The sequence below is a fragment of the Stegodyphus dumicola genome, chromosome 4 (genome assembly GCF_044657685.1).
Source record: "Stegodyphus dumicola isolate Sdum_Otavi_A_Nest chromosome 4, ASM4465768v1".
In the NCBI taxonomy this organism is placed as follows: Eukaryota; Metazoa; Arthropoda; class Arachnida; order Araneae; family Eresidae; genus Stegodyphus; species Stegodyphus dumicola.
Window position 1 is genome coordinate 13,231,406 of NC_140771.1, and position 27,421 is coordinate 13,258,826.

General features: G+C 30.4%; 1 protein-coding gene across 4 annotated transcripts in view; it reads left to right on the plus strand.

Moving 5' to 3' along the window:
* The first annotated feature begins 660 nt into the window (after positions 1-660).
* mus81 (mus81 structure-specific endonuclease subunit) overlaps positions 661-27,421 on the plus strand; it is a 53,706-nt gene continuing 26,945 nt past the window's right edge. For 2 of the 4 annotated variants that reach the window (XM_035360709.2, XM_035360708.2), the window contains exons 1-6: positions 661-847; positions 4,491-4,563; positions 10,968-11,024; positions 14,223-14,499; positions 18,662-18,872; positions 22,308-22,424. In XM_035360709.2, coding sequence (XP_035216600.1) covers positions 716-847; positions 4,491-4,563; positions 10,968-11,024; positions 14,223-14,499; positions 18,662-18,872; positions 22,308-22,424 — 867 coding nt within the window. In that variant the 5' untranslated portion in view covers positions 661-715. The remainder of the gene's footprint in view (positions 848-4,490; positions 4,564-10,967; positions 11,025-14,222; positions 14,500-18,661; positions 18,873-22,307; positions 22,425-27,421) is intronic. The other 2 variants (XR_015040583.1, XM_085814574.1) reach the window with 1 other exon arrangement.

The following is a 27,421-nucleotide window of genomic DNA, read 5'->3' on the forward strand; positions in this document are numbered from 1 at the left end:
TTGGATTTCGCCACTAGAATGAATCCACAAATTCTGTCTTTATCTAAAACCGATAACCTGTGTCTGAATTCATCTTCCGTACTTTGTATTTCTGTACCAAAAATCTCATACACCTGAAATTCAGTTTCAATGCCTCCAAAATGTGACTCTTCTGATCTAACGGGACCAGACTTAGCATCTTTATTATGTCTTTCCGTATGTAAGATGTCTGTAACCCCCTGTCAAAAAGTTTTTGGGCAGATCCCATTCTTACATTTCGAACAATTTTCACCATTATAGTTATTTGCCTCCAATGAAAGACTGTGCAGATTAAAGCACTCAGAGGAATAATGACTCAATCAGAGGTATAGGCTGCATGAGGCCCCAAGGGCCGAGGGTTAGACACTCTTGCATTACACTTTAAAGTTATCAAGTGCTTTTACATTTTAAAGTGCTTAAGTTCTATTATCTGAATACTAAAATACTATAAAGAAAATATTAAAGCGCTTTAGATTAAAGCACTGCAGCGTGATCTTAATGCTCTAATTCGGCTCGTGAGAGATCATAGTTTGCATATATTTTTATTTCACATTTACAAGTTTCTCAAATATTCAATGCAAAAATTTTCAAAACTTAAAATAATATGAAGCTATCGCTACGTGCAGACGGGCCTTAACAATAAAAATTTAACTGTAACCACTGTCAATATTAAAAAGTGCGCGCTTTGTAAATTAGTATGGAAACTAATTTAAAGCAGCGAAAGAAAAAGAAATATCCCAAGCCAAACCCTCTTTTTGAGAAATGGTTGACAGAGTGGAAGGATGATGCTAAGGAAAAGGGTCTAAAAACGCAATATGTATATGCTAAGGTATACAAGAAATTGAATGCTTACAATAGACTCTTTTAGCCATTACACGTTTAAAAAGAAAAATTTAAGTTAAAAATAGTTATTTTTTTTACATGTATTATGGGTTAAATACATCTTAATTAAAAAAAAAAAAATTGGGGGGGGTGTCAGTAATTGTTATTAACATCGTTATTACTACTATATTTTGTTGACATGCTTGCACAAGTTTGAAATTTTTTTCGTAAAAGTAATTGTATAATAATTACATAATTGTATAGTTTGTTAGAATTGAAACTGAATATTTGTAGAATAACTGAGGGTAACTCTTGAACCAAAATTCAGCGATTATCAAATGTAACAATTTGCCAGGAAATAAACACCATTTGATGACCCTGTAATAGTATGTTGTTGATTGCCACCATATTTTAATGCAGTGATGCTAGATGTTATGTATTTGCTTTTATCAACAATGTTATATAATTTAATTGTATATTATCTGGAATATACAAACATTGTTAGATCATAAATTTAAATTGTTGATTATCACCATATTGTAAATATAGTAAAGTTAATTGAAAGTTAAGTCCATCTAAAAAATAAATCAAACATACAACCATTTAATCTTCTATTTCATTTTGACTGCTATTTAAATTCAAGAGCAATGTAAATAATAATGATTTGTTAATTTCTTTTGTTATCGAGACTGGCTTAAGAAATGTATGTCTGTATGCACATGTATATGTAAGTATGTGCATATATGTGTTTTTGTGTATATACACATATACATACATAGGTACATGTATACATGAACACAAACATCCATACATGCAGGCATTACTTACATACGCTTTTTAATCTGGTCCCGATAACAGAAGAGTTTCAACAATCTGTGCACCATCAAGTGAAAGAGAAATATGAACTGATTGGAAGAAAAGGAGAAAGACTGCATTCACATTCAGTCATTCAAGAGAAGTTTGAATGCTGATTTAATGTTCATAACCAAATGAATTTATTCTGCAGACTAAACTGCTTGAAAATACAGATAAATTGTTTATAGTGTAATTTTGTTACTTTTTATATGGGTTATTCTCAGTAATGAAATGCAATTTTTTTTTCAAATTTAATAAAGGGCTTGTGTAAGTCCTTTATTATGTGTGAATTGATTTTGAGTTATTTGCTGTCGATAATGGTGTAGGCAGAAAATATACAATTTGGAAACCTAAGTATATCTTTGCATTTATTCACAAACTGTCCTGTCAATGATGGATCACTTATTTCATAAAATATACTGTCTTATGACAGATCGTAACTATTCTTCATCATAATCAGAAAACTGAATTAATTTCATGTTATATAGTACACTAAATTTGAACAGAAAAAAAATTCTAAGGGAAGTGCAGCAAAGAAAAGTGAAAAAAAGAAGAAATCATAACTTTTCAGAAAGGAAAAAATACTGTAATGGAATGGATGCATAAAAAAAGTATTCCATTACTATCCACAATTCGGAATTTGAAATGGAACAAATTTAAGACTGCTATGAAAGTAAAGGCAAAAATCTTAATGGGTTACACCCATACTATAAACAAAATAGACCACATTGATCAAAATCTGAAAAATTTTGAAATTATTAAAAATATGAAAGAAAAATATTAGAGAATTTTTTTCCTACATTTTTGATATTACTGTATGGAATTCATTAATTGTCTATCATAAGGAAAGAAAAACGAACACACAGAGTTTAGATTTGGTCTTGTTGACAGTTTATTGTTATTGAGAATTGCCATTCTGGGATGAATTTCAGACATGGAAAGCCATTATATTTCTGTCCTAATTGCATCTTTCTGCACCATGCTTCAGGTTGTACCATGTAAAAAAAATGCTTCTGAAAAAATGCAACATTAAATGAATGAACTTAAAAAAACTATAAATTTTCATTCATTCTGTGGAGAGTCTGACTGCAAAATGCAAACATTTAAAAGGGTATTTTTATTTTAATGCTGTAGTGTGAAAATTTGCTTAGAATCATTTATTATGAAAATTAAAAAAAAAAAAAAAAAAAGTTCGGTACTTTTCTGTTTTACTGGCGCAAATTTTGCCAAGCAGACTTTATTAGCGACAACGCACAGTATACACATATAAAGTGTTAACAAATGCTAGTTCTAAGAATTTTTTATTTTGAAGACACAAAAATTTTGTAAAAAGACATTAATTTAAGAATTTACTATACTTTCATCATACAACATCCTGATTTGCCGGTTTATATCACGTGACCCCAAGTGATCTCATCTCGCGTAAACTACACTACAAAAATCCATTACAAATTTCAAATTAAATCTTAATATGGAATTATTCAAATTCATATGAATAGCTTACTCAGAAATTATGTAAAACTGCAGTGCTTTACTTCGTTAGTGCATTTTCATTAGAACTGATGAATTTAACCCTTGACTTTGCCTTTTCTATATTTTCACCTTTGGGTGAGCAGTGTGATTGCATCCTAATTGATTTAATTACTGCAAATGGCTTAGGGTATAAAATTGAACTATCTGGTAAAAATTCTATGTAATTGTTGCCAGTATTGAAAGAAACAATCAATCTGATAAGAAATGGTTGCAACTTGTTTTGAAACTGAGGTGTAAAAGTTTACCAGCGAGGATATTCCGTTTGGCATCAGTTGTATCATTTTTGGCGACTTTATGGCCTGCGCCAGCAAAATTGAAAAGTACCAAATAGTGATTCTATAGCTTTACTTTTTACTGATTCTGGAATACATGGTAGTAACTATTGAGTTATAATCCCAAAAATAAATCAGCTGTGATATATGTGGAGATCAAAATGGATTCAGATTTGTTGATGTTATAGAAATAACATAGAAGAAAATTAAATTAAAATATTCATTTCAAAGTATTTATTTTAAATATATTATAAACAATTTCCTTTAATTAAAAAAACAATTAAGTTATATGTTTTTTAACTCGCGAATAAAATACAGCTCTTAGTTTGATTATATTGGTATATATTTTGAAAAACCAGTTTTTGCACATGACTAATTTTATCTGATAAAATATAATCCATAATTGCATGTTGCAGACCTTTCTTTTTATTAGAACAAAAAATTAGATTTTGGTTAAAAATGATCAATCAGTAGTGATACTTTACTTAAAGATGTTTTATTTAAAGCTTGTTGCTATTTAAAACATGAAATTCATGGCAGGTCTGTGCTGGCCACATCTGTTTTTTTTTTTTTTTTTTTTTCATTCTATTTTGATCAGACCAGAAGAAATTTCCCTCTTTTTGTTTTAAAAATTTTTTATTTACACATGTTTACTTTATACTTTTATGACCAAAGCTGATTAGTATGAATTGATCTTCATTATAGTAGATAATAGAAAATATTCTTGTTTTGCAGTACAGTAGTTGCAGTACAGTGTGTTGCAGTACAGTACTACTTTTTAAGTAGATTTTAGAAATTTGAATTTAATTCTAAATACATTGGACATGAATTCATATGATATGGGGTATTTGTCTTCATATTATTTATCTAATAGTAAGAAATATTTTTATCTAATACATGTGAGGGGGAGAAATATTATTAGAGGAAGTTGTTAAAATTATGCTTAATATTATTATTTTTGTATTGTTTTTAAGTATACGAATTTTTTAGGCTCTTTCATCTTTAAAAAAATATCCTCTACCTCTTTCAAGCGGTAAAGAAGCAAAGATTTTAGAATATTTTGGTAAGGTATCTTTTTTGTTTCTTATCTACAATTGTGTGTTTTTTAGATATAAGTCATACTATTTAGTCATAGAGTCCTAGCACTTAAATTAAGAATATTTCTTTTCAGAAATAAAAGTAGAATTATTCTAATAAAATGCAGATTCTTCAGAGGTGAAATGAGCATTTTGATAACTAAACAATGACTCCCAAAATGCTAAAGATTACTTTACAATCATTAATATTCAAGAAATCATGTAACTCCTTTTATTAGCCAGAATTACAGAAAGGGGGGATTAAAAAACTAATAAAGGACTTAGCGTAGCTGAGGATCATTTGAACTTCTAAAACATGCAAGTAAGGCTATGATAAAGGAAATACGTGACATCCCACAAACAGCGAGCAATAAAGGTATATTTTCTGAAGAATGAAAACTTAGCTCAACATGCTCAATACAGTAATAAAAAACTTTCTTATGTTTCAATTATAAAGATATAAACCTCCTTTATACTACATACATTAAATATCTTACTTAACAAATTATCACTTGCATAGAAATTATCAATGTAGTTTCAGGAAAGGAAGCTCAACAACTGTATAAATAATTAATTTACATCTAATCTTAGAAGAAACTTAAGTATTTAGGAACTGGAACTTATCATCTTTGTATTCACTTTAGAACATAAAACAAAAACTATTTATTGAGGCTCTGAAGGAACTTAACATCTTTTTACATTAAAGGCAGTAAAATTAAGGATTTTAGTTTGATGACCCTTCACAATTGATAGAAATAAGAAAGTGTAGTTAGGCCCTAAAATATTAGGTTAAAGATTAACCAGCTTGGCTTCTCTTCATCAGATTTTTAAAGAGAGTAATTAAACATTTGAGATCTATACCAGAAGAAACATTGTTAATAAATCTGTACAAATTTATTCATTTGCTGATGAACATGATATAACAGAACATTAACAAATCTAAAACAAGCTTTTTTTGGTACAAGAGAGAGAAGTGAATAAAATGAGCTTCTCAGTTATTAATATAAAATTAATGTATGCTATGTACCAAATAGTAAATTCTGATACCTGCCTGGAAACAGGTAAGTTAAAAAGTAAAGTAAGTAACTTGAGTAAGTTAAAAAAGGGATGGTAATTTTACATATTCAGAGTCTGAAGTTAATTTTAATAAGAGTATTGGTCCAGAAATAGATTAAATAATCATGACAGCTAATGGAATAATAGCATAGTTGGACAAAGTTCAGAGCTCAGATCAAGATGTGAGCATTTTAAGAATTTTTGCAGAATCTTTTTGCTCTTTACTTTATTCATAACATATTTCTACAGTTTCAGTTTCTTGGTAATGTGAATAATGAATACATTTTGCTCCATTACACAACTATGAGGAGCACTGTTTGACTTTCAGAACAAAACATTTAATTTCAAACCAAGAAAAACTTCTGTTACCATTCAGTGCTAAAGAAATAAAAAGAAATTAATTACATGGAGTTACAATAAAATATGTGTTCTTAATATTTTCCGACACCTGTATTTTTCAAACTATTCCTTAGGGTATCTGAGTTCAAAATATATGCTTAAGTGTCTCTAAAACAAGAAGGAATGTTGTTAGTTATGCCACATCTAATTATGCAAAGTTTCTTCAAATTTGGAAGTGAAAAACTGCCTATCCTCTCTCTTATCTACTTCTTTCTTAAGTTCTTGATTCTTGACTGTAATTTGTATTTCAAGAGGATAAATCTTTTGGATCGGTAAATCAACTTTTCTGAAGAAGTTTCAATCTTTAAAACTCGTATACTTTTATTTCTCATTGGATACATCTATAGCTTTAGCCATGAACCAGAAGATTCTCCTTTTGTCCTCATATTCTTTGAGAACTACATCTCTGGGTTTGATGTTTTGAAATTTTTTCCTCTCTTGTAGAACCAGCTGGCTTTTATATTCAAATCCTAATTGTTTCCTTAATAGTTCTTTTAAAGTCTGTTGCTACTTTAACCTTTCTTTAAGTTGATCTTGTCAGAATTTCTACTGTCAAATTCTCCTGCAAGAACATAGACAGACTATGAGGAATCAAATCATTAGGATCTCCTGAAACATATGTCAAAGGTCTTGAGTTCGCTATTCACTCATAACTGCATGATGTGCCCATTATTTCTTCCTAAAATAAGAAAGAAGTGTCCAAGTGACATACCATAAGAGTTTTTTGATTCTTTAAATAAGATATTCCCCAAACCCTCCTCACCAAGTGGTGTAGAGGGCAAAATGAACTTCCATGAAATTTTCTTGACAGATGCCTCTGTCAAAGCTGTTTCCCAATTGATATCTTTGATAAAATTTTCGGCCCCAAGAAAATTATTTCCATTGTCACTGTAGATCAAGGATGTCAAACTTGCAGCCCACGACAAATATTTTTGCGGCCCGGCCAATATATCGGCAAATAATAATATATAATAATAAAATAACATATTGATGAAGAAAAAAATGAAATGTTTACTGCTAAGTAATTAACGATAATTTATTCAATGTTGTTAGATTACTCACAGCAAGCTGACACACACACTACTTAAATTACAAATGCGTGTGAGTAGCTTGCGTTCAGCTACTTTCGGCTTTTGGGGGGCACGTGCACTCGGAACTTGTACGCATCCCCCGATAGCCGAATGTGGCCGAACTCATGGTCTCAGTTTTCCAATCATAATTATTACTTAATTCATATTGTTAAGGATTTCATAGTTATTTATTTAGTTAGTTTTTTTAATTTAGAATTGTAATTAGATTTGCTTCATGTTGCCTTAGCAACGCAGACAATTTTTGAAAAGACAGCTGTGTTGGAAGGATAAAAATAGAACAGCGCGTGCATTTAATACCTAATAAATAAATATCTTGTAATTGCTGTTGCCATCCACAAAAATCCAGATATTTATAGATGTTTCCAATATATTCGAGAAATTAATTATAAAGCTTATAAAAGCCGAGAACAAACAACTCATCTCAGTAGTAGCTGTAGTTCTAGCGAACTGTTTGTTTACTTAATGCTGTGATTGATTTGTAGCGATTTTGTTGCGAGATAGAATTAGTTTCTCTGTTTTGAATTGATTTTTGCTAAACGTTTGACATTTTGTGATATTGTTAGAATATTTTTGAAGAAATATTTCAGCATTTTGATTTATCTCTTGTGGAAAGAATAAATTTTTGTTAACTTTTTAATGTTAACCGTGTTTATTCCAGCCCTTTGTATTCAGTATGTCTATATCAAAACCAAGTGGTAGTAAAATTAAACGAAAAATCGCTGTTGAACATAGAATATTCCAAGTAAAATGGGAATTAGAATATTTTTGCTGTGAAATAAAAGATAAAATAATCTGCTTGATATGTAATAATACTATTAATGTACCAAAGTTATATAATATTAAACGTCATTACGAACAACACAAATTGAAATATAACAATTACGAAGGATTAATGAGAGAAGGAAAGTTGAAAGAGCTCAAGTTAGGAGTGAAAAAGCAACAGTCCATGTTTAGTAAAGTATTGCAAGAAAGTGAAGCGCTGGTACATGCAAGCTACGTCTTGTCCAAGTTGATAGCTAAACATTCGAAGCCTTTTACTGACGGTGATTTCATCAAGGAATGCCTAATGAAAGCTGGAGCAATTGTTTGTCCTGGAAATGTGAAGGCTTTTCAATCAATTTCATTGTCTCGAAATACAGTTGCGGAAAGAGTTACTGATTTAGCCGCGAATATAAGTGATCAGATCAAAGCAAAATCATCTAGTTTCAAAAGTTTCTCCATTGCCTGTGACGAGAGCACGGACATTAGTGGCAAAGCTCAATTAGCAGTGTTTCTTCGTTCTTGTGACAAGAATTTTAACATTTTTGAGGAATTACTGGAACTAATACCAATGCCTGGTACTACCACAGGAGAAGATATATTTACTTGTGTTTTTGGACTTCTGCAGAAATACAATCTACCTTTGGCAAAATTAAATTCTGTAGCTACAGATGGTGCTCCATCAATGACCGGGAAAAACAAGGGCTTCGTAGCATTACTAAGAAAAAAACTTAGTGAAATTCACGGTTCAAACATTCATCATATGCATTGTATTATACATCAAGAAGTTCTATGCACGAAAGTAATAAATATGGAGAATGTTTTGTCATGTATAAAAAAAGTTATAAATTTTATAAGATCTCGAGGTTTAAATCAGCGTCAATTCACTGCTTTCTTAAGTGAGTTAGATAGTGAATATTCGGGTTTGTCCTACTATACCGAGGTACATTGGTTATCTTGCTCCAAGATTCTCAAACAATTCTGGGATTTGAAAGAAGAAATATGTCAGTTTTTAAAAACAAAAAATCAAGACGTAAGTTTGTTTTACGATCCAATATGGATACAAGATTTATCTTTCTTGGTTGATATAACCAAACACTTAACCGATTTAAATTTATCGTTACAAGGAAAAGATCATATCATTACGAACATGTTTGACATAATTAAAGCATTCAAATGTCAGCTAGTTCTTTGGGAAAAACAACTTAAAAATGAAGATTTAACGCACTTCCCTACGTGCAGCATGAATAAATCAAGTTTAGGTGATACTTGTTCGTATCAAAAATACGCAGAAAAAATTGCAAATTTAACAACTGAATTTGAAACGAGGTTTAATGATTTTAGTTCCCTCGAAGACAATTTTTTTTTTGTTTTCTTCGATTTTCTCAATAAGTATTGACTCAGTACCGAGCCATATGCAAATGGAGGTGATCGAGATTCAATGCAACCCAAATTTTAAAGCAGAATTCATTGGAGTGGGCGTGCCTGAATTTTACAAATATTTACCAGCCGGATTTGAAAATACTCGAAAATTCGCATATGAGATTATTTCCATGTTTGGTAGCACTTATTGGTGCAAGCAGTTATTTTCAGTCATGAAAGGTAATAAGTCTCCTATTAGAAACCATATTAATGATGCTCACCTTGGGTCAGCGTTGAAAGTTATCACTGCAAACAAAATTTCTCCCGAAATAGGAAAGATAATAGCAGAGAAGAGATGTCAAGTATCAGGACGTAAACATTAAATTTTTCTTGTTCTTTTCTATATAAATATATATATATATGTTTATTATTGTATTATTTGAAATAAATATATGTTTCTATGAATATTGGTTTTTTTTTTTGGCGGCCCGCCTAAAGTTAAACCTTGTTTGTTTGGCCCAAGTGTACCTATGAGTTTGACATCCCTGCTGTAGATGGTACTGTGTGGCTGTGACATGCAATGATTCGTTGAAAACAGAGTAAAAATGCCTTTGTTGATAGTGATGTTATATCAGGTCTAAGTAAGACTCACTCAACTCTTCACGCCTCATGAAAAGCAGGATCCAACCAGGTCCACACCCCTAATTTCAAAAACTGTTTCTCCTACATTATCTTCCAGGAAGGAAAGTGGAGTTGTTTCTATTGGCTTTAAGTTGTGCCATCTGACAAAACCAGATATGACAAAACCATGATATGACAAAACCAGCTTTCTCTGTAAATTTCATTTAAAGGTACATTAATAGAAATTTTCCTTTTTTTTTGAGAACTACTTCTTCATTTACTGAATGGCCTAATTGAGGCCAATTATCTTTGAACCAGGTAGGTTTCTCCCACCATCTGGATTCAAGAAAGTTATTTTATCATGCATTCTGTAGATGGAAGGACTGCTGCATTTTGTTTACTAGAAATATGTCTCCAATTTTTGGATATTATTAGCTTTCATATTTCTTCTGCTCTGTTTTAACAAATACTCCTAATGGTTCATGACATTTTATCCAATGCAGGACCTTTGAGATATTTGTTCAATTAGTACTTTGAACATCTGTGAGTTTCAAAGCTTCGTTTACCATAAAATTGAGCTGAGATTCTATGACGCAAACTAACAATTGTAGATGTGGAATTTTAGATTTTTGTAAAGGTGCTCTCCTGCTCTTGGCTCATATTAGATGTAACTTAACTTCTGTGTGACATTCACTCCGAAGGAATACGACTGCTGTATAAGCAGATTTGTTAGCATTGTGGAATATGTGTAAAGTTCTTCATGGAACATTACTGTAAACATATCTCAAAAGTTTGATTTCTGACAGCAATAAGGAATCTTTCATGCAAAATTCAAACTTTTGAAAAATTTATTCTTGGCACATAAAATGGGAACCAAATTTAAAAATTTGAATTTATATAATAAATTCTAAATATATGTTTAATTATTATACATATGATTTATAGTTAATATTTATAGATTATCCATGTTATCAAATTCTGATGTGAGTAAGTTGTATTAAAATGAGGTTATTATGTTTAATTAATAATTTCTTCTTCTTTCATAATATTCAGTCTCACGTTTTCATTTTAATTTCTTTAAATTTACTTATTCTATTTTTCAGGTGATAAGATATGTGCTATGTTAGATGCAAAACTACTTGAATGGAAACAAGCCAATAGTATGTTATTAATACATTTATGTTTTCTTAATTGATTCCTTATGCATGATATTTAATGCAATGCAGTTAGTGTCAGTAATCACTGTGAAATGTGTTGAACTCTGAACAATAATAAAAAATTAAGTTAAATGGAACAAACCCATGATGATAAAATTTTAAAACAATTGTTATTATTGTTATGGATATTAGGTTCTGGTACTTTATTGCCATAGTTTTTAATAAATGATATGAATTCTGGTGAATTTAGTAAATTATTTCCTGCTGGTATTTACTGATACTGTACAATTAAAAAAGTTTTGAACTCTACAGAAAAGTCACTTTTTACCTTTAATGCTTTAAATTCATTGGATTACTAAATTACAAGTGGACAGGAGAAAAAGGATTCTTTACAAAAGATGCTAGAAAGTTTCCCATGCTTCTTTAATATTGAATGCATTCAACACTACATACCTTTTGCCACTTTATTCCCAAGTGCTGACTAAAATATATTGCATGATTGTTATCATGTTGTTTCACAGATCTATTTATTGCTATGACATCTCTGCTGTTTGTGTAGAACCACAAATAAAAGTCTAATGGATTTTCATCACAATTACACATTTGTAGAGATCAACCAGTCTTTGAAAACATCCTGGAGATATTCTTAGTTTACTTGATTACTTGGTTTGACATATGGTAAGCAGCACTATCTTGCTGGAAATGGTAATGCTTGTCTTCTTCATGCATTGCCACAAATTGCTGGATGATATTCACTTTTACATTATCATAAGAGTTAAATAAAAAATATATTTGTCCAACATTTTTTAACCTTCTAGACATTGCGTGCCACACCTCTCACTTACAAAGTGTACCTAATATATTGTGCAAAGATTATTTGTACCTCAGATGTATGTATTTTAACTATTCACATATCCACTTAAATGAAACCAAGTCATAGCTGAAAAATGTTGTGTTAGGTTAGTCGCATTTTAACACAGTTACATATGGATATCTTAAACCAATAGAAATATCAGAAGTGTATATGGTTAATTGCTCTTAAATCTATCACAAACACAGCTGCTTTCATAAAATGAGGGCACTAAATCATTTGTTGTTTCTTATATGATTATTGGGGAACTTTTGATGAAAAATTTTCGCAAAATGTTCTAATGATGTCCTTTTAAAAATAATGAATTTACATGCACTAAAGGGTTAAATAAATTGAAAAGAGGACCTACCAATTTTATGAACATAAAATTAAGTTATTTGAATACAAGGGCTATCTGCGTAAGAAAAGGTAGGTTTTTATGGAAGATTTTCTATGGGAAACTGACTCATATTAAAATTACGAATGGAAAAGCCATCAAAATTAACCATGCAACGAGCCAATTTGCCTGAGTTTGAAACCGCATTTAACTCCCAGCATTTAGTCTTGACTTTTTAGCCACTGATGGAGAAAACATTAAGTTCGCTATAGTGTTTAAATGCAGTGGAATTCTTGTTGGAGTCACTAGTAAATTCATCTGTGAGAATTCACTTTCACAGTCACTTATATAAATTGAGATGATCTCTTAATTGTATTTAGAAAAACCATTATGAGGTGATAGAATTGTCATTTTGGAAAGAAATTTTCAAAATCATCTTTGGATCTGTTATCAGAAAGTCTAAATCTTTCTCATAAATTCATAATTTTTGTTTTGCCAGAGGTGAAAGAATTATTTGGAGTTTTATAAGCATCTCAGTCCATTTTGTTATTTCAGCATATACTACAAAATTTTTTGTTTTTAAGGACTCCAGCTACCACGTTTGTTTTCCTTTCATTAAATAATTTGATTTTTTTTAGAAGAATAAATTATAATATCTTGACCTTTTAATTCTGAACTAAATTCTGCTAATACTGAAGAACTCAACACATGAGTCAAACTCTAAAATAAATTGATGTTAGTGATTTTTCTCAATAGTCCTTTACACAAGGTTCTCTAAGTATTTTCTCTATTCTCATCTACTTTAGTACATTTGAACTGGGCAACAAAGCCTCAACATTTTGCCAGAAATATTGTAAGAAAAGACTGATCTTAAATCCTTCAGTTTTAGAAACTTTGCTATTAAAATTTGCATTTTTGATTCGTTTGTATTTTTAGGAGACTGGTTATACAAATTGGTAATGTTATTGATAAATGATATGAAGTTGTTTACTTGTGAAAGAAGTCTTTCTTTATTTATACGTCTGGTGTAGAAAGTTCTAATCTGTGATTAAGAAAATATAAAAGTAAAGTTTGATAAACTGATGTTTAAGTAGTATCACTGTACATTTGTTTCAACTAATCATTACTGCAATAGGTTGCACCTATCAAGAGATTTTCTCTCAGAAAATTGTCATGAAAATCAAATTTCCTGTAAACAGGTCAGCAGCAGCTTGAATATTCCTTCAGCAGTGATATATTAGAATTCTCTTATATCCAGAAACTGGTTGGTTGGCTTATTTATGTCTAGGAATGGGGTTCTTATGTAAATAGTGGCAAAGAGTATCGATTTATTATATTGCTTTCATTTGTGAAGACAGTGTCTCTAGTATTCAAATTCAATTCTATCAAGCTCTTAGTGTCTCAGTGACAGTGCTTTTCATGCACTATGTTTTACAATATTAGTGCTTTCATTATTGGAGTGTAAAATATGGGCCATTTTGATTACTTTCCATTTTTTCACCTCATTTATTGTCGTAAATCATGGAGTGGTGGTATGGTACCATTTTCTTTTGGTTATTGAATTAAGTATATTAAATTTTTCTACGCCTGAATATTTTAGTATATGTAGAATGCTGATGGTAACTACAAGTATTACTTTGATAAATAAAGTGTATATAATTGAATTTACTGAAAGTGAGCATTTTTTCAAAATTTATTCTTTAATAATGATATAAATAAAAAAATAATATCGATGTGCAAAATATGCATTAATTCATATTGTGGGTGAAGTCTTAAAGAGAAGGTTTATCTTAAAAGAGCAGAGGAATCATTGTGAAAATTAAAAAAACTTTAATTAAAAACAATGAATTTAAGAATTTATATAAATTATCATTTAGAATATAGAATGCTAATGCAAGCTCTATTATTTTATTTAAATGTGGCTTGTAACTGATAAATTTAAAGTTTTTATTTTATAGAAAATGCCTTCCTATAATTTTAAGAACGCATTGTTAAAAATATATACATTTTTTAGGTTCACCAAGTTGTTCTCAGTCATCATCAGAAGCATCTTCATCATCAGAAAAACCTTTGTCCCATCCAGTACGCAGTAAACCTAAAGAAGTAGTTTCTAGTGTAACAGAAAACCCCGAGATTAAAACTATACACAGAGGGAGAATAGAAAAACTTCTACAAGAACCAACAGAAATTGATTTGTGTTATAGTGAAAATCCTTCATTCAGCTTGTTTTATCTTTACCCAGGCTCCTTCAGCATAATATTGTGTGTTGATAACTGTGAAACTTCTACTGGGTATGATTTATTATTCTGATTTAACTTTAATGTTTTGTGCACTTTTTAGATATTGAAGTAAATCCAAGTATTTTAGAGTACAGATTTAAACGAGGGATAGCAAAGCTGTTAAAACTGTCATAAACTAGTTCATATTATAAAAGTAACAGTAGCTAGCCAGAAACTAATAAGGTAACTAAAAACTTCTTGAAGAACAACAGTAAAAGGGAACATGTCTTAAAATTATTAGTTGATAGGTATTTCACCTACTATGCTTATAATATTTATTCTAAGGTTGTAAAGAGATTAGGTTTGTTTGGAGCTGGAAACAAGAAAATCAATTATGTATTCACCAGGATTTGGCTGGTAAAATGTGATAATTTCTTATATTTGCAACTGAAGAGAGGCATGAGACCCAATGAGCCAAATCCAGGTAGTGTTGAATTATTACCCATCACATTTTAGTTTGTGCGCTACTGTAGAGATCTTTAGTATTTTATGTATAAAAAATGTGGAAAATCAATTATACTTTTGCTAAGGAATCATGGATCTTCCTGCTGCCAGGTGAATGTGCTAACCATTTGCATAACAAAAGTGAACCTTTTGAAATGTAATAATTTCATAAATTTGGCCCCTTTTAAAAGGAGAAATATGAGATCAAGTTGACCACATCAAAGTGGTACCAAATTATCATCTACTATACTTTTATTTGGATGCCATTGTAGAGATTTTTTTTAAGAGCCATAAGAAAGCAACCGTGCTATTGCCTGGGTTTGAACCATGCTTCTTCCAGTTTGCTATATATATATATATACCACCCATTGGCACACACAGGAATTTTTCAGAGGGAGGTCGAGGGTCAAAAGTCCACCATTCTCCCATCATAAACCCAATATGCCGCCAAACATATTCTATTGATTTTATCAATTGTCGGGAACAAAAAACAGTACAAAACAATTTATTAATTAATGTTAATTATTTATACAATACATTTTTGTCAGCAGTGATGCTGAAACACTCACTTTTGTTTACACGGTCAACAATACCTTTTAATATAGTTTCATTGATTTATGAAATTATTTCGTTTTGTGTTCTTCAAGTGATATAAGCATTTCTCCGATTGTCTTTCAAATGTTCATCTCCAGCTTCTACAACATCATCTCCAGCTTCTACATGAAATTTAATCAGTACTCGAAAGTTTCCTTCATTTTTATTTGCTTCCTCATTTAAATTTAAGGGATCATAATCTAAATGCTCCCTTAAAGCAATTCCTTGCTTACTGCTGAAAATTTCAGTTTCCTTAATAAAACATAAAATTTGTTGATTTTTAGAAACTTTTTCAGTTTTCTTTTTGTCTAATATTTTGTCGATACTAATAATAGAATTTTCACTAATTTTTTTCAAATTTGAGTAAATTTGAATCGTGCTTTTTAAAATATTTTACAGCATGATTCCACTTCTTGAAAGATTCTGATACTAATTTTCCAGTGCTCTGATTTTTGTGGGCACCTACTTCTTTCGTTGAAAATGGAACACAATATTTGCAAAAAGAACCATCAGTTTAGTAACCATAAAATATATTATATTATCAGTGTTATTTCAGCCATTTTGAATCACTATACCAGTTTTACTACAATTTTGTCTTTTAATCCCTGATTTTAATTCATTATGTGCTTTATGTGCTGTTATATATTTTATCTACTTAAACCATTGAATACTAATTAACTATTTTATCTAACCAACTGTTTCCTTTTAGGAAGAATATAATTTCTCTTTTAAATAAACTGGTCATACATATAAAGGATGGATGTTCAGTGACAAAGAATGGAATATTGCAATTGCAAAAACACTTCTATTGCTGCAATAAAGATCTCTTTGTTTTGTGACAAAATCTCTCATACATCCCTGAATGTATGGAAGATGTTTTATTCAGGTTCATTTTCTTCATTCTCTTTGCCTCCTCTAAACAGTGAATTATCTTGTAAATGACTAAGTACTTCTGTATCAGAAAGCTGGCCTACCTGCTGTTTATTTTTACTATTGATGATCTACTTTTTATGGTTCTCTTTCTAGGATTTAGCCATCTTAACATTTTTGCTGTCTGCACATTGTTCTGTAATCTTTTTATTAGTTTATATCTGCATTTAAAGACTCTAGATTCTGTCATTTCCAGTAGATATAATAACATTATGTTAAATTGCTTTAAAATTTTACTTTTGACAAAATGCCTCCCTAAATATGGAACTACCTCTGAATAGGCTGATCATATTTCTTCAACTCAAAAAGGGCCATTGATAGGGTACAAGTAAGCTAGAGTTGGTCATAACTAAGCTGTAGACAAAATTTTACAGCACAGACATGTTGAGCTTGCCATCATTCTTCAGTAATATTACCTATATGAAATTGCAAGCACATCTTGCAAGTGATGGACAATATACCAGTAAAATTTTATCATGAACATTTATATGATGAAATTATTTAATAGAGCAGATTTTAATCTTTCAACTTCTCATCATAAAAAATTGTTGCATCCCATGAACCAATTTTTGTTCTCGTATGTAGCATAGCTTTATTCATCAAAATCTAGAATCTAAATTTTCCCTTTGATTATATGCTGGTTATAATAGAAAACATTCTTTCAACAGGCACAATATTTCTTGGAAAACAAAGAAAGGAATTCTACATTATTACTAGAGACTTGAATGCCTAGGTTTCTTTTCATTGTTTCAGAATAACTGCTCGTATGTCTGATACAGGAATTTTTGCTTTATTACACTTTTCCACCTGAATCACAATCAAAGAGTTTATGAAAGTCCACTAATCAAATCTATGAGCCTTTTTTTCTATTTCAGTGGGTATGGTGAGTGTCTCAGTCAGTCCATTGCTTCCCACTTGGTCCTTCTGTAGCAGAACCCACTTGAATGAACTCAATGTTTCCTAAACTGGACTTTTACTCATTGATGTATTTCATAGAAATTCTCATTTGTTTCAAGAATTTAATCTTATGAATCCATTCAGGATCAGTATATCATGTATTTGTTCTAACATTAGTAAAAACAAATATTTCACTTTTTTCTAAATTCAAAATTGTTTAAATTTCTAAATACTTCTGTAGCTGAAGTACTATTACCTATTAATTTGTCAATTAAAGGAATGTATGTTTGAAATCTGTTATAATTTTTTGGAATTCATCAGCTGTAATATATTTTTTACATTTCTTCAATTGTTCTTTATGTGCACATTCTTCATACAATTCGTAATGCCACTTAGAAGTTTTAATCTGGTTATAGGGGGTAGGACTTAAGCCATGCGTTTGGTACAACTAAGTTAAGTTCCACATCCATCACCAGAGAGGTATCAGGTTGAGTTGTATAAAATGTATTATTTGGAAAAAGCTCTGGCATATGTAGAAATGCAGTATTGAAATGTCAGCATTGAAAAAGTAAGACTAAAATGCTATAGACTAAGAAAATATGACATAATCTTATAAGTTAACTTTTTTCATTTATTCTTAAAAAAAATGTCTTTATTGTAAGGTTTTAAAATAAAACACCCTTTTGAAGAATGAATAAAAATTTCTCATTTCTTGATATTATCTTAAGTGAAAATATACATTATTTACAAAATATATAAAGAAAATAACTTCTAAGTAAGTGATTTTTTTATTGGCATTTTATAACTGCCAATGATATATAAAAAATATCAAACATATTTATAATTGATTTGCTTTTGAATTATGGTAATGTGTTTTTTATTATTAACGTAAAATCTCAATTATGAGTGAAATTTCATAATGCTTTTGTGTATCAGTATCATTTAGGAATTTAACAATTGTTATTCAAAGCTATATGTTGAAGAGAAGAACACTGGTTTTATGTAAAGCTTTACAAAATATTTTTTAATTCAATATAATGTATACAACTATGTTCACTGCAGCATTTATTTACATGCCATTATTAATAAAACAAAGAAGAAAAGTGATATATATAATTAATTCTCTAACTTTTGTTTTCAGTTTTCTTCAAACAAAATTATTTTGCTGTTCTACTTTTTTTAGCACTCATTGTTGATATTTTTGTGTGGATTTCTGGTTTGTGTTAAATTAAAATTAAATCAGAACTTTTTAAAAATAAAGTACAAAACATTTCTGAGCAAAGTGCTAAAATACTAATTTTTTACCTAGTCAAGGCAAAAATAAGAAGTTATTTGTGACTGAACTCCAAAAGCATAGTGTAGAATTTGAAATACGAAAGCTCCATGTTGGAGACTTTCTGTGGGTTGCTCGAGAAAACTGCAGTAATCCTAGAGAGCTTGTTTTAGATTTCATCATTGAAAGAAAACGAGTAGATGACCTTGCTAAGAGTATCAAAGATGGACGTTTTAAGGAACAAAAAGTGAGTTGATTTTTAATTTTCAAGTAGAATTTTTTTTAAAAATTGTAACTCCCATTTAAAGTTTTATTTTTTTAATTTAAATATGCAATCATATTTACATGAAGTCTAAAGTCAGCATTTTTAATTTCTATATTTCCAAATCAATATTGTATGTTCAAATTAATGGATATCCTTCTAATATATTTACATACATGTGTTTTGATTAATATGAGCAGTCATTTTGCCATATTTATTCCTTATGAAGCTTACATCATTAAATTAATAATGTAATTTATTCTAAGGTCTCGGTATTCTCGGTGTGTCACTAAATTCTAAAAATTCTGCCACACCAGTTCTGTAACCAGCTCTTACCACATACATTTCATATTTCTTCTGAATGTTCATATTACTAAAGAAAAATTAGCAGCTTTTTCTATATATTTTAAATGCATTTAGTTTCTTTTTTTTTTTTTTAAATAAGAATAACAGAAATCTTTAATGAAAAGAAAACATGTTGAAGAAAGAAACTGAACACATGAAGAGAAAGAAAAATAGTCTTCAAAGATATGTATGTACATGTAAATTACCCATTTGTTTATAATTTCAGCCTTTACTATAATTTACCATGCCTGTTTTTTCATCAGAATGCAAATCACTTAGATGGTTTTTAAACTGAGGTTTTTAGAGTGCAAGATAGAGTGCGTTTCTGACCTCTGCTTGCTTGCTTGTTTTGTTAGTTCCTGTCACGTCTGATAATTTGTAATTATTCATCATTATCTCTTTCGACATGTGAATTTGTTATGACGATGGATTTACTGAGACAGTTTAAATTAAAATTAAATTATATAGTCTTTGACTACTAGTCCACATTTTTAATTTGAATTTGACTCTTGTTTAATTACATCACCACAAACTGTAATTGATTTTGTTAGCATAAGAACATGCCTTTATGTTCTAAGTCCTTTATTTAAACCTTTGTCTGACTCTGTAGTTGCTTTCAGACATAGCAATAATTTGCTTCACGCCTGTTCGGGGGGGGGATTGGACTATTTAACTTTTATCAGACCAAGTAAACCCTCATAGGTACACTGTGGTGATGTTGACAAATTAGGAGATAAAGCAGGCAGAAACTAGTGAGAACATTGGTTTGTATATTGGGACAAATTTCTAATTATTAGAAAAGATGCTTAAAGAGAAGGAAATCAATATAAATTCTGGGAATTCCCAAAATGTCTGGGAAGGTTTTAAATTAAAAAGACACATGAATGTTTTGTTGAGTGCTGTTGCTACAAAACATAAAATATTTTGTAGCTTTTAATGTGTAATTATCCTAATATCGTTTAAGAATTAATATCATAAATTACATGTATTTTAAACTGTGAAATTTATTAGATTGTGATTTTAATAGTGCTTTTTTAACAAATATTGTTGAAAAATAAATAAAATTTAATAGTGGTTATGTAAATTCATAATGACTAAGGTTATCTAAGTACCTAATTTAATCATTTATAACCATTAAAAATGATCATTGTGTATTAAAGCGAATTATCATCTTTTTTAATCCTTACCTTAGTCAGAAGATAAAATACAAACATGTAAAAATTAATGTAAAACCTGTTCTTCACATCTAGTGAGACCTAAAATAATACGAAAACCTTATCATCTCTGGTGCTTTAGTGGCTTATTGGAACTGAAATTCTGCATGAAGCTACGACGCTAACTGCGTCAAATAGAGCCCAATTAACTTGCCAACCGTGCCTACATCAGGCCTTTCCGGTTTGTTCTGATCAGCATATCTCTCTCTAGACAAGCAGCAGCAGTGATAACAACAGCCAGTCTTTTGTTATGAATCATTCTGATTATGATTTTTACTTCTCATTTTAACCTATGTTGCTTGACATAAAAATCTACCTGCTATTTACTAAGCCTCTAGACTGAGTATGTGACAAAATGAGTCATAAAAAAATCAACGTAAAGCTAACTGTTAGTGAAATGTAAATGAAATGTCACTTATCTTCCTTCAAATATGTGCAATTATTATAAGTGTAAAGCATTTAATGCTATTTGATAAATTTCATAAAGTTCATTTTATTTTCAAACTTATTAATTATTATGTTAATTAAATTATGTGTAATAATAATGCATCCTACTTTATTTTTAGGATGGTATTACAAAAGTGAAGTTCAGGCATAGATAATATTTTTAATTGAATTTCAGTTCTCATTTGCTCATAGGTCCTTAATTTTTTTTCATTAATGGTCCTTAAAAGTCCTTACAATTACTTAATTTACCCTGTGCAGAAATGTGTATGAACCCTGTGTCCAGCATTGTCATGTGCGTGTACATGCCTTCTCTGAGATGTGTAAGATGAACTTTTAGAAGTAATCCTTTTTTGCTTATAATGGGATAGGTCACAGTGTTATTCTCCGTGAAGCTCTGTGCATCTCATTAACATAATCCTAGTGACAGCTGCCTCCATAGCTGCGCTGTGGCAAACCAGGTTTAGTCCTGCTAAGACTGAAGGTCGCAGTGATGAGGTAGACCTTGCTTTGTGGATATCTGATGATGCTGTTATCTAGGGAATATGGTTTTGGGGCGTTTTTTTTTGGGGGGGGTATATACAGACTACCACATTAATGTCTGTTCATAAATGGCATATCGATAGCTGTTGTGGTGGGCAGGCTGTAGGCTGTATCCTCACTCAGTTTCATTTCTTCCTCTGGATTTCATAGAAAACTGCATCAAGTATGGTTGTAACTGTCACTTCTATGGAACTCGTATTGTTGTGCACTGTGTGTTCATATTGTTGGTGTTGTGGTGGTTTAAACACTTTGTTTGAAAAAATTTTGTACAAGATACCATGCACCTCTATTTTGTTGCTGCAGAACTGTCACCAGCTCTCCAACTTGGCTTTCGAATGTTTTTCTTATTGGAGGCTAATGCTTGCTTATTATACTATGCTCAGGGCCTGCCTTGCTTCCTGATTATATTTGGCCTTCATTTTGCATCCTTAAAGCTTTTAAGTCAGTGTACAGTACCCCATGGGGATGGATGGGAATTTCAAGGCCTAAAAGACAATTTGTTTAACCTCATATTTTTTAATCAAAGCAGCTTAAAAAGTTCCTACTTGTTATAGTATGTTTGGCTAAATAGGGTTTTCTAAATTATGCTGTGGATAACATAACATACTGCAATAGTTTCATTAATAACTGGCAAGAAACAGATTGAATTCAATCCATGTTGCCGTATGTCATAAATTGGGATCATACCACAAAGCAAAGAAGTACATGCTGGATGAATTCTAAAATGAGAATTTCTTATTTTTCAAGTGATATTTGTGCATATTGATTGTTTTAAAATTTATATACTTGTTTCTCCTTTTCTAATACAAAATTTTCTTTTGTTTACTAAATTGGTGAAGGCAATCTATTATTACATTCTGCTTATTATTTGCAGTTTCGAATGAAAAACTGTGCTTTGAAGCATCCCATGTATTTAGTGGAAAATCATTCTAGTGTTAAGCACTGTGGTTTACCAGAATCAACATTGGAGCAAGCTATTGTTAATACACAGGTAAATCTTTCCGACTATTTTAAATTTGCATATGATGTTTGAATTTTGTGCTCTGTCTAATAATTTCTGAAAGTTTTGCAAACATAAAATGAAATAAAACAAATAGCTGATATTTGAAACCAATTTGTTCAAATCAAATTAAAAGAGGATTACTATAAAACATGCACCTAAATAAACTTTGGCTTAGGCCCTAAATATTTGAAAGAAACTAATGACAATAAATCAACCCAATAGCAAGACAGCATAGTAAAGTAACTGTCTAGTCATAACCATCAAACTCAAGAACTTTGCACTAAAATACATTAATTAATTTGTATCCTAGCGGGAGTTGATGAAAGGGATAATATAAAAAAAAAGTACTATGATAACTGGGTTAATTAACATAAAATTCTACAACTTTTAATAAAAAAATTCTGTGAAAAGAATAAAACTTTCTATTTTTGAATTGAGACTCATATAATTATTTTCGTCTATTTCATTAGTAGTCTACAACATAGTATGAGAAGTATCATCACACCTATCTTTGCTTCTTCTTTAAAGATGTAGATTTATAAAGGATGTAAACTTTATAGCTTTTGAGAAGTATTTTTGGTGGCATAAAATGTAACAATATCTGGAGAAGAAGAACTAACTCTGAACTCTATAAATGCTTTAAAGAAATAGATACAGTAAAATATATAAGGATTCAGAGAATTAAATGGGCAGGACACCTGTGCAGAATAGATGAAAATCGAGTAACTAAAAAGATCTCGGCCAGACCATTTGGCACCTGAAAAAGAGGGAGGGAGACCTAAACTTAGGTGGCTTGACTGTTTGGAAACAGACTTAAGAATTTTAAAAATAACCAATTGGATGTCCATAGCCAGGGATAGAAGAGCTTGGAATTCGATTCTGAGGAAGGCGTACCTGATTAACTTCATGATAACATCTCATTTACTTGGGTCATACTCAAAGAGAGGTTTAATAATATATTAGGCTTTAGCGAAAGTTTCCTGTCTCTGCAAATATCTTTTGCCCAAACAGTTTGCATTGGTGGGCTTAATGATATTTTATCAAATGATTTTTCGCACTTGAAAGAATGAGATTTGCTCTAGAACCAGGGTTCGTAGGTGTGCTTATAAGTGCTTACAAGTCCTTATATTTGAAAATAAAATATAAAGGCCCTTATAGGTGCTTACTTTTTCTTTAAAGCCCTTATTATTTTGTTTTTAGTGTTTTTTTTTTTTTTTTTTAATGAACGCTCTATTTTTTCCCGTACCAAAGCCAAAACTAAATAAACAACTCTTCTTCCTAATATGGAATGTCAGATGGTGAATCATACTCCCGGAAACAGCTTCTCCCCCTTTCTCTGCATTAACATAACCTTTGGTGTGCACGAAGAGTACAGACAGGTGCCCGTCCTTCTATTAGTCAAAGAATTGGGAAAGCAGTATAAAATTCTGGTACATTCCGTATTCTTTTCCTCCCACCCAAATACTATACACATTTGAATTTCTGTCAAGATCTTAAAAATTTGCATTCTCGTTCTGCTTGGTCAGTTCATATTTGTGTTTATTATGATCGTTATGCTTATATTATGAGTATATGTATGAATGTTTATAATAACATAGTTGCAGTAACTGCTGAAGTATAGTAAACTTCCAAAAATGGTTGTGTTTTAACACAGATTGGCTTTCTAAGGAATAATATTCGGAATGGCTTAAATAAAGGGAAAGTAATCATATAGTTAAATAATTTCATTTTTTTGGCCAATACATTATACAGTACAAAGGTTGGGAGGTTCTCCCCTTTATCCGCAAAGTCTTGAATATTCGTTGCAAAAGAAGCAACGGACTTTTTTTTTTTGGTCACTTTCCTATCTGGATTGAATAGGACTAAAAGTGCAGTCTACGAACCCAACATATTGCGCAATAACGTTTGCGATATTTTGCAGAGATAATTAATTTTGATGTTCAGTCTGAGATTTGTTTATGAATACTTAAAAGAGTTTTACTATGCTTGCTAGCAGAATATTTTTTAGTTCCGTTTATATGATGCACATATCGAAATGTCAAAAGCATTTATTTAGCGGGAAAATCTAAAGAGCGGCTACAGTCTACCCCCCTCCTCCGCTCCTCTTTTTCAAGTTACGCTCGACTGTCCAATATTCGCCAATTTCCAATATGCGGGTTAGTTAAGCTTTTATTGTTAAAGGATGACTGCATGAAGCAAATTTCTGTCTTCTGATTTCAGAAATGTTCCTCTTTTTTACTTAAATTACTTTGCTTGCAATATCTGTTAAGGGAAAACTGATATACAATGAAAATTTAGAAAATGTTCAGAATTTAGATTTAAATTATTTAAATATCAATATGAGTGGAAAAATAAATTGTATTTATTATTAGGTTCCAAGCGAATACAATAAATATGCCTTATTTATTTTCTCTATATTGAACTGAAATTTCATCATTAAATCTTGTAATATAGTTTAGTTCTGAATAGTTTTTTTTCTCTCATTGTAAACTAGTTCTGTAAATTGAACTGTTATTTAAAATAAAAAATAAATAAAAAAAAATAAATAAATAAAAAAAAAAAGTAATTATTTTCCATGGTTGAGGTAATGCTTATTCTCTCTTAATAAATACTGCATTTCTCATATTTTAAATTACAAGTCTAATTTTTAAGGTTATGCAGTTGTGTATGATGTAATTAGACAGGTGCTTATTTTTTTTCTTAAAATGTGCTTGAAAAGTGCTTATAGGTGCTTATTTTTTTTAACTAAAATGTGGCTATGAACCCTGTAGAACACTGTGTTGTGAATCATTAAAACAAGGTGTTTGAAATGAAACTATCATGCTATCAGATAAGAACCATCATTTACTTCCAATTCTGCTGCAAATGTTTTGTGATCTATGGCATCAATGTCAAGAACACTGGATGTTCTTATGTTTTGGAGAACTAAAGTAGGACTCAAAGGGATGAGTTTTGCATCATTTTCAGCCAAATAGGTCAATGGATGGGAATTTATAATGAGGTATGGCCTAATACTCTTCTCTGAAATACAGCAGCTTCCTGTCAGATGCCAGATATTAAGTTTATAGCCTCTTTTCATAAACTTATGACTGTCTGTGATGTTGGATCAGAAGATATGGAAGCAGAAGAATTTCTGAATGTGGACATTTATTCAATGGTATTATGGAACTATAAATAACAGGACATAAAATCATGTACATTTGGCTATTTATAGAAAGAGCATCTTAAATTTCTCAGCATCTGTTTAATTTCATAACATCTTATTTATTGAAGTCATACTTTAGGTTTAATAAAATATATATGCTCATATTAGTATTAACAAAGAACATCTGAAATCAAAATATTTTTTTTTCTCTTGCACTCTCTAACTCGGTAACTTCGAAGGCACTCTCTAACTCACGTCAAGGAGGAAAACCATTTCAACCAACAAAAGTGAATGATGTCATGATCATATGCTATGCAAAAGACAGAGTCCATTTTTCTGATGTAATGCCAACACGATGCGAGGGCACTTTTCATTGTAGTCACGGCTGATGCTTTATTTAATTCAACTACCAAATTTTGCAATATTGCTAATGTAACTGGTTATCATTCTTCCAAAATAAACAGTTTTCTGTTGTTTCTACTTATGCAAAGCCTATATTATTGAAGCCATCATTCCAGTCCATTCAAAAGGTATTGTTCTGAATCAGGGCCTTTTATCACAAATAATTCCTTAACAATCATGTTGTAAAGCCAGTAAAAATTGCTGTTTGTGAATGGTGATAAATACTGAAAGTGTTGTATTCGTAATTGCATAGAATTTCTGAAATATCCTGACTGTCTTGTACATTAGTCGCTCCTCATTTGTTGAAAATATTTTCTGATTTGAATTTAAATGAAATATTGCTGTCTTAAAGTTGCTATTTATTTTTATGAAATATTTCACCTAAAAACTTTGTTTCAAATGTTCTCTTTGATAACCTTTATTCTTTACTATGTTTCTACACGTTATAAAGTCCAAGACAAAAAAAAAAAAAAAAAAAAAAAAAAAAACTTTTGTAGTATCAGAAAAGGTATTTTATCCCATTCTTCTTGAACAGCTTTTCAAAGTCCAAGTAGGGTTGTAGGTTGACATTTGGACATTCCACGTTTTAAGTCCAAAAGCACAAAAACCCATAAATGATACATCAGGAGATTTAGTAGAGATATGCGTGAAGGATATGGCCTTGTTTCCCATTTCTTGTTCCATTTTTCCCCCAAAGACATTAAGAGTAGATTTTGACCTGTGGCTGCTTACTTTGTCTTGATGCATTTCTACTGATTGATGACAGTGTGGGTAAAGAGAAGATGTTTTAATATATGTACGCTAAATACAAGGTTGTTATTGCGATTTTGATTGTCACATTGGCATGTTTATCTTCTATTCTAAAGAGATGTTTCATATTTGAAAATTGGGTCTAAAATATGTTCCTGATAATATATGGAGTAGGTCTTAACATTTTTCTCCACTCTCTTTATTTTAAATTTGCCGTTATGGAAAAAACCAGCAGTAATCATAATTCCCTTTGAAAAATTTCTTTAGATTCTTTGAACCATGTCTTTGAACCAGATTTTTTTCCATCTCTTTAGTTATTATAAAATTTTTATTGCAGTCATTTAAATACACCCAAATCTATGGTGACAATATTTTTCCATTTTTTTTGGGATATATGATACCCATAAAAAAATTCTATAGCGTGTTCAATGCACCTTTATGTTTTTTCACCTTTTTAAGACTCAAATCAACATTAATCATTTTGTTTACAATTGATACTGAGCATTTTAATGATTTTGCGACTGTCCTTTGAATTAGTAAATTTTCTTTTAACATTAAAAATCTTACCTTAGCATTCAAAACCTTCTTTTTTTTTTTTTTTTTTTTTTTTTTTTGGCTATTTGGAATAATTTTTCCATTTGAAGCCAAATTTTGACATTTTTTTCCATTCTTGTTGACAGTATTACCT